Source organism: Orbicella franksi, chromosome 10 (assembly GCF_964199315.1).
Source record: "Orbicella franksi chromosome 10, jaOrbFran1.1, whole genome shotgun sequence".
Lineage (NCBI taxonomy): Eukaryota > Metazoa > Cnidaria > Anthozoa > Scleractinia > Merulinidae > Orbicella > Orbicella franksi.
The window spans coordinates 28,923,723-28,936,231 of record NC_138154.1 but is presented as its reverse complement, the minus strand read 5'-3'; the positions used below and the strand labels follow the sequence as shown (position 1 = coordinate 28,936,231).

Genomic DNA, 12,509 nt, shown 5'->3' with positions numbered 1-12,509 from the left:
CCACCACAATATAATAGTCGACACTGAACAGAGAGTTAGTAATTCACCTAAGTAAAATTAGAGCCTTTGATACCCCTGAATAACTTTTAACTTCTAAGGCAGCTGAAAGGAAGTGCTAAAGGAAAAGAAATTTCGAATATTTTCCTTTTTTTTAATAAAATAGTCCATCGGCAGAATAGTTATGCCCCGAAATCCGTTTTGTACGAGCAAAGTAAACCGGTCTACGTTTGGCTAAAGCTTCACGGCGTTCAGTCAGCAAACGTTCTTACAGTTCAGTCACAAATAAAGAAAATAATTTAATAATTAAGAAGAATTTAATTTGGTGAGGACGAGTATTCAAAGAGTAAACGTATGCTTCATTCTAGGCTAATATTGTTTTAAAAACCAAAACGAACGATTTTTTAAAGACGAAAAGCATCAAGAAGATCAAGCAGTGACGAATGTTGGTCGGCGTAGCTTAAGAAGTCTTAACTTCTGGCATGATATTTTAGATGTCAGTGAAAAAGGGAATTCGGTGAGGTTGAGAATTATTGAGAAGAGACGTGTGCTACCTTAACAGCGAATATTTAGACCGAACCTTAGCGCAATTTCCGAAAAAGGCTGTTGTCTTCTTTAACACAAATGAATAAGGACATGAGATGGTCATCACCGTAACAAGTGAAATCATTCGCGAAGCAACACAACAAATGCTTTGCCAAGAAGTTTCTCATTGCAAATCTGTAGAACGTTAAGCTTAAGTACTGTTTTAACACCAACAGAAAAAGGTGTTGTGCGGGAAATGTTTTCAGTCTCTGATTGTTACATTCGCTCTTTGAATGATTTTTCTTTGAACGTTTTTATGGAGTTTCTAGCTAGTTGACAACAAATAATACTCTGCAGAAAAGATAGAAACTCTTTTGTTTTCAGATCAAGAAGCAAAATAAAAATGGTATTTAACTTATCTAGATGCCATCATATTATTTGCTCGTTACTTTTTGGTGCAATGCACGTTTTCTAGACAGTCCAAGATGGAAATTCACCAACATTATGTAAGTCAATAGTTATTTAGCGTCATAGAATTTTAACACTTAGTTTTCAATTGCATTTGTCATTTTTCCATTAGGCCAATATTATATCTCTCTTTGAAGTTTGACTGATTTTCATTTACACTGAGTCTATTTACCAGGATCTAAAGTTTCCTATCAAGGTGGGTTGAAGTCTATGCCAAATGGATGATAATGTCCACTGTCACTTAAAACAGATTAATATCATGGAAAGTGAATTTCTTTTTTGTGTGCAGCTAATTGAATATAGAGACATTATGGTGATGTAGTAGATCTGAACGCCATACAACGCGTTTTACCTCCCCCTTGCACTAAAATTGTTGTAAAATATTGAGGCGCTTACATGCAACAATAGTGACGTGTTCTCAACAATGTTATAAATTTATGTCGGATCAGCAGAAAGGAACGTTTTTCCTCGAGAAATCATTTCTAACTTAACTTATTTAGGTTCTTTACCCGCCTTGTGCTATTCACAAATAGATGACAAGACATCCCGAAAAAAGCAATTTGTATTGAATGGAAAATTAAAACGTAACACAAAAAACTTGCTCATTATTAGCCGCCAGTATTTGCTTGTATCCATATCAGTCTATCTTTTTATAGAGGTGCATTACTTTTGTAAGATAGATTTTCGCTCTAACTATTAAACTCGTCTTTCTCTTTACAGCAAAAAATTATCAAATCTTTTAACACAAAGACTCACCAGAGAGAATATCTGGTTTACAACTGGGTAAGTTGAAGGCGTTTCAACTTATTTTCACTTATCTTTCCAATATTTGTTCTGGTAACTGTTTTCGTAGATGTTTGAAAAGAACTTGAATTGTTTTCTGCAGGGCTTTATAATCTTTGTTTTTCCAATGCTATAACAATCACTCTTTGAGAAAGCTTGAAAATAAATAAATACAATATATCTAGTGGACACGTTATCAACATTATTTTACCGATTCTACGCCAGTTAGGACGGTCACTTCTCGCGTATTTGCTTTCTATTTTATATCAATTATCTTATTATATCATTTTCTTTACAGTGTGTATTTATTCTCCAACGAGAAATTCAAGGGGAGAGCCTCGACTAAGGTAAGTTTGAGAGTTGTTTTAACTGTTCTTTTGATACAAGTGCGGAGAAAGACATGATTCACCATCACAGTTTAACACACAACTTAAGCAGTTGTGAAATCATAGCCTAGAAAAAATTCAGATTCAGCCTTGAACGGGGTTCCGGTGCAGTGCTCTACCAAATGAACCATCAAGCCTACTGGGAGCTGTTCACTTTTTGATACTCAACCTAAAATATATTGTTGTTATGCTTTGCCGTTGAGTTTTCCCAATGTTACGGATGTTCTCTCTTCCAGAATGTTTCATAATTCAGTCCATTTGAACATTATAATACCAAGAAAAGCGTTACTTAGTTCTTTGTGCGCGATTAGACGTATCTACACGTTGTGGGGTGTGAATGGTTTAAATTCTTAGTTCCATTTAAACAGCATTATATCATCAATGTTACAAATTTATCTTCGGTCACAACGGGAGCATTTTAGCCTGAAAAAGATAAACAACAGCACTGTTATTTTTAATTCAGATTCTGATTCGATTGAAGAGGCTATCCAATAGACCATTTAAAACAAAAAATAGCACTAGTGATGGCATCAACGCTGATCGGGCGAAAAGATGGCTCCTAAGGCGAGAGGTTAAACGACGTTTGCGGAGAAAAGGAAAGACAGAATAGAGTACTGTACTAGTCTCTGAGCTGTGTAATAACCGCTTTTATTTGGTTTACAATAGCAAAGATTTCCTTCAACTACACCTGGCAATCTTCTATTGTCAGTAAATTTTGTAACCTGTTAAAGTTAAAGTAAGCTTTCTTTTTGATTTAAAGAAATAGCAAACTTGATTTAATCTTTATACGACTTATACATTTTTGTGGAGTGAAATCTTGTAAATATATAAGAACCAAATTTCCTTTCTTTAAGACCCCGAAATTTAAGCATACGCTTTCGGTATTTAGGGCGTACATCAAATTATTGAAAACAAACATATCAACAAACATATTGAAAACTACAACAGACCTAATTATTGAAAGCAGCATATTAAAAACTGGTTTTCAACACCTCGAAAACTTAGGAATTACAGCACACGCTCTCGAAAATAAAATCTGCACATTTATGCAAGCTTTTCTTCCCTAATAATTGCTTGTCTTACACAAGCAGAAAAAGAACCTGGCAATAATAATTCATTTCTTTCCACAGGCAGACGAGTAATTACTTCTAACAGTAATACGAAAAGGACAGAGCTTTGAGATGCTGTCTTTATCTTACTGCATACCCTGGATGACTGTAGGATTAGCCGAGAGTGTCGCTATAGTAACAATCAACCTCTGTACGATAATTGTTTTTATAAGAAACCGTAATCTCCGCAAGCGTAGCATGTACCTGGTGATAAATTTGGCAGTTATAGATATGTTGGTTGGAGGAGTTGCTGTGTATGGTCTGTTGTATATACCTGGGATAACGTGTAATCGGTGGAACAGGCATTCATATGAAGTTGAAACAGAATATTTTATAATTGTACTAAGCACGTTATTCGTCTTTGGTTCGTTAACAAATATTGCCATCGTCGCTTTAGAACGGGTGCACGCGACTTTTTTCCCTTTTAGGCATCGTGTGCCAAAAAAATGGGTATATCGATTAATAATTGCCGCTGTTTGGGTTTCATCTGGGTTGGTAACAATAGCTTTAATACTTCTCGTACAGTTTGATGAATTATATTACGGTCTTTACTTATATTTTACATTTATTTCAATTTGCCTTTTGATCATTTGTGTTTCTTACACGTCCATTGTTATTAAAGTCCGTTGTGGAGGGCGGCCCCAACACCATGGTGCAACCAGTAGAGAAAGAAAACTGACCATGACATTGTTCATTGTGACTTTTGTGACTCTTCTGTTGTGCCTGCCATTCGTTATATTCCGTTATGTCGTTTTTATCACTAAATTTAAAATATATCAGTCTCTGTCCTTTTCAGTGGGTTTTCATTTAAGTTTTGCATTGTTGGTTTTATTTTATGCAAACTCTCTTGTAAATCCTATATTATACACTATCCGTTTGCCAGAATACAGATCAGCTTTACTTGCTCTCTTTCGCAAACGACCTCAGCAACAAAGACAAGTTGCAGTTCCTCTTGGTGACATGTAATGCAGATACTATAAAAAGCTATTCCAGTCTCTGTGCCCAGCTTTGTTGTTTTTAAACATTACATTAACCCCACATTTTATAGATGAACGAGCACGATGAAAAAACAAAAGAATTACCGTCGTGAGAAAGTCTAACCTACACCAGATGAACGGACAATGGAATTCCGATTTTTCGAACTTCCAATGGAAACAAAAATTAGAGCGAAAAATCGGACTGTTGGAGAAATCGGAGGTAAAGGTAGAGTGTTCGGATGAGGAGTGGGAAACGACTTTTTGTTCTAGTTATCGGGAGGCTTCAGATGATGAGGGTTCGAGAAATCGCGATTTCATTGTAGTTTAAAGGAAAATAAACAAGACGCTGTGCTCTAGAAACAAAAGTATATCTGGTGTTTTATTGTCTATATCTTAAGTTTCAGAGTAGGTGACTAAAATTGATGTTAAGTTAGTTGACAATTTAATTTATAGTCATGTTATACCATCTTGAGTGCGATTATGATATTGCGATTTTCTAGCACTCAACGTGTCAGTTAGTTAATAGTCTACACGACTCGGTAGAGAACGATTTGGTTCAATTAGTTAGTAAATCTACCAGGCGATGAACCTTGTATAATTGAGTCACAAACTAAGTACTCGCCTATTAAAGGATGCCTCCGATGTCATCGCACCAGTTCTAACTGAACTAATAAATAAATCTTTTGCGGATGGAGAATTTCCTAAAGTATGGAGGTCAGCTAAAGTCTCTGCTTTATTCAAAGGTGGAGATAATTCACAGAACGATAACTACCGACCGATATGAATCTTACCTACCACAAGCAAGATTATAGAGAGATCAGCGCATGTTCAGCTTTGTACCTACTTAGAACAGAACGAACTGTTATCACAATCACAGTTTGGTTTCCGCCAGAAGCGCTCAACATCTACCGCCGTAATTGAATTTACAGATCAAATCCTAGAGAGCATGGATAAGGGGTGCGTAACGGGAGCAGTGTTTTTGGATTTACGCAAGGCTTTTGATACTGTTGATCACTTGATCCTTGTTAATAGGCTCAAGAGTCTAGGAGTGGCTGGAAAAAGCTTGGCGTGGTTCCGCTCATATCTCTCTGGTCGATTCCAACAAACGATTTGTAATGATGCATTCTTCGCCCCCCCCCCCCCCCCCCCAGCTAAAATCACTATGGGGATACCTCAGGACAGTATTCTTGAGCCGCTGCTTTTCTTAGTGTACATAAACGGTTTCAATCTGTCTTACAACACTCAAAGATGACTATGTTCGCTGATGTTATGGCGTTTTATTGCCATGAGAGCTGCCCAAATGACTTGCAATCAAAACTGAATGCGGACGTGACAGCGATTACATCCTGGCTGAATGACAAAAAATTGACATTAAATGTTGCAACGTCGACGTTCATGATCATTGGTAGCAACTGCAAACTAAGTCACTTTAACGATATAGATCTTATGGCTAATAACAGTCAACTAAAGAAAGTAACAACATTCAAGTACCTTGGTATAACTATAAGCCAGCACCTAACCTGGCATGGTCATATTGATCGAATTCAAAGAAAAGTCTTGAAAAGGCTGGGGGTTTTACGGAGAATAAAACATATGCTTCCTGCCTATGCCAGGAAAATTTATGTCACGACAATGGTCATCCCAATACTTGAATATGCCAGTATTGTTTGGGGCGATAAGAACAACAAAGTCCTAACGGATTCAATCCAAGTTCTCCAAAGTAGAGCTGCTAACTTGGTCCTGGATAGGTCGCCGAATTCGTCTTCATCCGAAGCACTTTCAGATCTAAACTGGATGAACCTGTCTGCTAGTAGGCAAATGCAACGTTGCATCCATATGTATAATTTAGTCAATGACAAGAGTAGAAATAACATCATTGTACGAGGACAAGACTATCATAGCTATAACACCCGCTCTAAGGAAATCATTCGAACTACAAAATCGGTTACCAACTGGGGACTTTTTAGATCCTTTAACAGTGTTTTGGCTGACTGGAATGACCTATTGCCAACAACAAAAAAATTATCTTTAAGAGACTTTAAGAATGTCCTACGCAAAACATTAATGTAAATATTAGGTATATATAAGCTAGATAGTTGTATTAACCGTAAATACTAATTGTATTTTTCTATTTTATTACGAGTTTCAATGCTTCAACTTTATTTATCTTTAGTTATATATTTTTTTAGCTTTTAGAGGTTTTTAATCATCGCTGTAATAATTTTGGTTTAATTTAACTTTTTTGATTGCCATCATTTTATTTCTGGACCTCCCTGAAAACCACATTAGTGAGTGGAGACTCCTGTAGTAGTAGTAGTGGTAGTGGTGGTGGTAGTGGTGGTGGTAGTGGTGGTGGTAGTGGTGGTGGTAGTGGTGGTGGTAGTGGTGGTGGTAGTGGTGGTGGTAGTGGTGGTGGTAGTGGTGGTGGTAGTGGTGGTGGTAGTGGTGGTGGTAGTGGTGGTGGTAGTGGTGGTGGTAGTGGTGGTGGTAGTGGTGGTGGTAGTGGTGGTGGTAGTGGTGGTGGTAGTGGTGGTGGTAGTGGTGGTAGTGGTAGTAGTAGTAGTAGTAGTAGTAGGAGCAGCAGCAGCAGCAGCAGCAATTTAACTTTTTTGATTGCCATCATTTTATTTCAGGACCTCCCTGAAAACCACATTAGTAGAAGTAGTAGTAGTAGCAGCAGCAGCAGCAGCAGCAGCAGTAGTAGTAGTAGTAGTAGTAGTAGTAGTAGTAGTAGTAGTAGTAGTAGTAGTAGTAGTAGTAGTAGTAGTAGTAGTAGTAGTAGTAAAGATTCGCACAGCTATTGATGATATTGAAGCTGGTTTCGTCATTGGCTCCGGGTAACAACAAGTTGCCTAGGGAGGCCAGGAAACACCCCTTGTTTGCTTTTTCTCTTCTTTCTACATCTTCAGCACCTTTCTAAGAATTCTTGCTGACCCCAACAATGCACATCTCTGGATCAGTCCAACAGGAATGCCCACCTCAATGGCTCTCAGATTGTCATTCAATCTCAGTGGTATTGATCCCAATGCTCCCACTACCACTGGAATAACCTTTGTCCTCACACCCCACATTTTTCGAACTTCTCTTGCTAGATCTTGATACTTTTCAACTTTTTCATCTTCCTTCTCTCTCACCCCATTATCCTCTGAAATTGCCACATCTATAATCTGACAGCTCTTGTCTCTCTTGTCAATGATCACCAAATCCGGTCTCCTAGCCCCTATTTCATGGTCTGTTCGCACACTGAAGTCCCATAGAAGTTTGTTATTATCATCATCATCATCATCATTATTATTATTATTATTATTATTATTATTATAGAATAATACCGAAATGTAATATCACCACTTTTCCTTGCATGTGCTACCTATCTATAATCAGTCACAATGCAGTTACTCGGATTAACCTTTATCCTTTATGTAAATAACAAGCTCCTGCAAATTAGAACGTAAAGAGGCGCTTTATTTCAAGGGAGTTTCCCGTTCGGAAATGGAACACTCCAAACTTGTCCCGAGGTCGCTTTTACCTTTTAAAGTTTCGGAAGGACTGGAAAAGCCATGGAGAAAAAAAATAGTGAAATGCAAACAAACAAACAAACAAACAAACAAGAAGTAAACTGAAACAAATCCAATTCCCTCAAAGAATTTTGAGCAGAAATCTTCTGGGGGGTTGACGTCGCCGACATTTTCTCCATCGAAATTTATTCTTACTGAATTACTTCATTTGGTTTATATTATCAAGGGACCAATGACATAGCAGAACGTACCGGCCAACACAGGGTCTTTATCTGTCCTTCCACTTTCGAAAGGAAAAGGGTCCTAGGTTGAAAGATGGTATAATACATTTTAAATGTACAATATGAAAATTTGATAGATGTTTAAAAGCATACTAAGTGCTATATAACATATTAGATTATGATAAAGATAAATAAAAGTGTCAGTGATGCTACGAATTGACTTTCTCTTTGTTTGGATTTGTTATTTAAAAATTATTAGGAAACCGATTCAACAACTGCAATTCAGACGCGCACCTTAGCCCTACATTCATCTCCTTTAGTGACTCAAACCTTTTTACACTGTTATAGTTGGCATATGAATCCACCGGAAGTTGAAAACGCATGATGAACATAATACTTAACAACGGTTTCATGTTCTATTGTGAATAATCGATGTACGGGTGAAGTTGGGAGGGCAAGAAAGAAGCTTAAGGAAATGCCGGAAAATTCCGGTTATAAGACCCCCTCCGATGGTTTACGCGCATGTTGTGCGTTTGTATTTCATAATAAAAAAACTCCATTTCTCTGAAGATCTTTCGCAGCTACCCTGCGAGCAGAGTCGTTTCGGATCTTACTCGTAACCTATTCGCGGTCGATCTAACGGCGCTGAGTCGCGTAAAGCAGACTACGCTTTCGTCTTCAGGCGAGAAGAAAAATTTGTAGGGCAAGGCGACGAGAAGTTTACAAGGTAGAGTGGCTCAAATATCGAGAATGAGGAAATCCATCGGAGCAATGCAGCTCATGTAGTGCAGGTTTGCCAGTTCTTGTACCTCATACAGTATGTGTCGTAGCGGTGAGCCAATAAACCAGACGAGAGATATGTTTAGCACATCATGTTATGAAGACTCGAAGACTAGAACAATTTAATAAAAACTTAACTAGTGAGCAGCACTCTGCGAACTGTAGTTGTATAACTTCTTTTCTCCTATGCGTTTCGTGTGACTAACGCACGCTTCGTCAGCAAGTTTAACAATACAACCGAAGCGCCTATATATATATACCTAACTCGTATAAGAGTTTACATTTCGTAGGAACACACCTACGGATATACAGATAGGAATGACAAACTCCCCGGTAATGCGTCTAAAAAACAGGCGGTAAATTTCGGCAAGGTGTGACATATTTTGTGTGTGATATAATTTTTGGGCCCACAGTTTTAGGTTTTTTTTTTTTTTCGAATTTCTAGCTTTGCGACCGGGCTATCGTGACAAAGTTGTCTCCAACCGCATCAAAAAATACCCCGTGCCTCTCGACAGTTGGAGGCGACTTTGTCACGAAATTCAAATCGTGTGGCCAAGATAATCGGTTACGGATCGAGACGGAGCAAAAATGGAAAACAAGAGCTGGAAAACCAGCGATTCTCGGGTGGTTAAGATAAACTTATTTGAAACCTTGGGAAAAAGCGAATGGGAAGAAGAGTTAACGACGGCTGCCATGAGGCAATTTTGACGAGATTAGAACATTTTTGTGGAATTTATGGCGCTTTCAGTGCGGGCCGTCGGGCCAGTAGGTCGCCTTGCTAAGTTTCGTTTCTCTTTAGGGGAAGCAAACCCCCAGAAAGTAACACTCGCCTAAATGGCTCTAAACCACCTCCAGAAACCCAGAGACATAGAAATAACGCAATGCAAACATAAGGTAAGCCATTTTATTCCAATTATTTCCTCCACCTAGCATTTAGAGTAATTTTCTAAACTAAATCGTGATGACCTTGGATTTCAGTGAAATCGCAAGGGGAAAAATAATTGAACGTTCGGTTTCGAGCTTGCTGGCCGAAATATACCCCACTTAATTTCAACACTGAAAAAGTAGCCGAGACCGGCTTACGCGCAGCTTGATTTTGACCAACTTAGGCTTGATCTCCTAGAACTTGGACCATATTTCCTAGTCCCAGGGAGTCTAAAATAAATCGTGATGACCTTGGTTTTCAGTGAAATCGCCAGGGGAAAAATAATTGAACGCTCGGTTTCGAGTTTGCTGGCCGAAATATAGCCCCACTTAATTTCAACACTGACAAAGTAGCCGAGACCGGCTTACGCGCAGCTTGATTTTGACCAACTTAGGCTTGATCTCCTAGAACTTGGACCATATTTCCTAGTCCCAGGGAGTCTAAAATAAATCGTGAGGACCTTGGTTTTCAGTGAAATCGCCAGGGGAAAAATAATTGAACGCTCGGTTTCGAGTTTGCTGGCCGAAATATAGCCCCACTTAATTTCAACACTGACAAAGTAGCCGAGACCGGCTTACGCGCAGCTTGATTTTGACAGGCTTAGACTTGATTTCCAAGAACTTGGACGATATTTCGCAGTCCCAGGGAATTTAAACTAAATCGTGATGACCTTGGTTTTAAGTGAAATCGCTAGGGCAAAAATAATTGAACGCTCGGTTTCGAGTTTGCTGGCCGAAATATAGCCCCACTTCATTTCAACACTAAAAAAGTAGCCGAGACTGGCTTACGCGCAGCTTGATTTTCACTAACTTAGGCTTGATTTCCAAGAACTTGAACGATATTTCCCAGTCCCGGGGACTCTAAACTAAATCGTGATTGTGGCGTGACACGCGTGGCGATAGTCATGTGATTAGCACTCACGTGTACCTTGGTGCCTCGTGGCGCAGCAGTTGTTGTAGGTCAAAACCAGAACTGGACATTAAAAGTTTTGTTGTAATTTCAGCCCGTAGCTCTGTGATTTTATTGTCATCACAACTCAACAGTGATGACCTTGGTTTTCATTGAATTCGTCAGGGGAAAAATAATTCATCGCTCGTTTTCGAGCTTGCTGGCCGAAATATAGCCCCACTTAATTTCAACACTAAAAGAATAGCCGAGACCGGCTTCCGCGCAGCTTAATTTTGACCTACTTAGGCTTGCCCATCGATGAGGAACATAATTATTAAGAAATAGAAAACATGTACCCTGTTTCTATTGAATCATGGAAACACGAGTGGAAGTTTGGGACAACAAGAAATGCTCTGGGAACACGCTCCGTCAAGCAAGTGTTTCTACAACATTTTTGTGTTCTTCCAAACTTTCACGAGTGTTTCTATAACTTGAGAGAATTATGGAGAACATGTTTTCTATTTCTTTTAGAAAATACGGCGACGAAAAAAAGAAAAAAAACTTGTTTACTTTGATCATCAAAATGTAAATTCTCTTTGCTTACGCCATCATTACGTCAATAGGTGGTGCTAGTTCTGTGTTTCTATCGAGTTAGGGATACATGATTTAAAAGCAATCAGCGCACATATCTTTTAAGCTATTATTCTAATACATGCTCTTGTTTTCAGGAGGATTTGAGTGGTGTGCATACATCAGTTGTACCCTCATCATGCAAGGATTCATCCCTGATCAAGCCCTCAGAGATCTTTGGCCAGCACAACCCCTTCGTCACACCCTGTTCTGTGCCATCTGAAACTGTAGTAAGTGGAAAAACGTAGCACAAACTACACGCGTTGAACATTTCTTATGTCCTAGTGCTGTGGATATCCAGGTGACTTGTGGCTCTCAAGTGTTTACTTTAGACTTCAGTATGTCATTAAGTAACGCTTAAAATGCCATACATTGTTCAAAAGAAATGATAAGCATCTAGTTCCTTGATACAAATTCAATGCATTGGGAGACAACAAGTGTTGGGAAGTAACAGTGTGATAAACTAGTGTTTATTGTCTTGATGTGGCATCAGATTCGTAGCCTTAAGCAGGGGTTTCATTAGCATTTTTAGCAGGAGGGTTAATGGTTTTCACAGGCGGGAAAAACTTTTTAAATTGAACTTGTTTATAAGAAAACCTTTCCTCTAGATGGTCATCCCCACAGCTGGTCAATTTGCCCACTGCCCAGCCCTTAATGAAACCCCTGCTGAAGTGGATGCAGAAGTTTCCTACATGTGAGGGATGTCTGCATGCGGGGAACAGCTTCTTAGAATTGCAGCAACATTTACGTTGGAAATAAGCACAACTTATGATGACATATAAATATTAGTTTAGCCAGAGTAGGAACTAAAAATTACTGCACCTTTCATTAACACACCAAGTCTACTCAATCAATGGTTCATTGTTTCCCTACCATCAATTATCTTAGTGGACCTCTCAGGAAACAGATGTTTACATGTACTTCAGTGGGTTTAAAAAGTCACGTCTGTAGGGTGTGATTGGTAGATTTTGTTATATTTTGTTTGTGTAATTTGTGGGAGTCGCATTGGGCTCATGGGTGGTGCACTAGCCTCCAGATTGAGCGGTCTGGATTCAAGTCTTGACCTGGGACATTGCGTCGTGTTCCTGGGCAAAACACTTTACTCTCACAGTGCCTCTCTCCACCCAGGTGTATAAATAGGTACCGGCGGATTTTATGCTGGGGGTAACCCTGCGATGGACTAGCATCCCATCCAGGGGGGAGTAGAAATACTCATAATCGCTTCATGCTACAGAAACCGGGATAATCTCTGTCCTGATAAGCCACTTGGCTCTTGTGTGGACTTAACCTACCTTAGTTCCCCAA

At 39.0% G+C, this 12,509-nt stretch overlaps 1 protein-coding gene across 1 annotated transcript; it reads left to right on the top strand.

The window, feature by feature from the left end:
• Window positions 1-3,054: 3,054 nt before the first annotated feature.
• On the top strand, window positions 3,055-8,021 carry LOC145500730 (somatostatin receptor type 5-like). Its single transcript, XM_081480252.1, has 2 exons — window positions 3,055-4,678; window positions 7,987-8,021. The coding sequence occupies exon 1, from the start codon at window positions 3,341-3,343 to the stop codon at window positions 4,232-4,234; it is 894 nt and encodes a 297-aa protein (XP_081336378.1). The 5' UTR covers window positions 3,055-3,340; the 3' UTR covers window positions 4,235-4,678; window positions 7,987-8,021.
• Window positions 8,022-12,509: the final 4,488 nt, after the last annotated feature.

What these genes read in the sequence shown, in the direction of transcription:
- LOC145500730 (XM_081480252.1), top strand. Translation starts at nt 3,341, where the DNA reads ATGCTGTCTTTATCTTACTGCATACCCTGGATGACTGTAGGATTAGCC.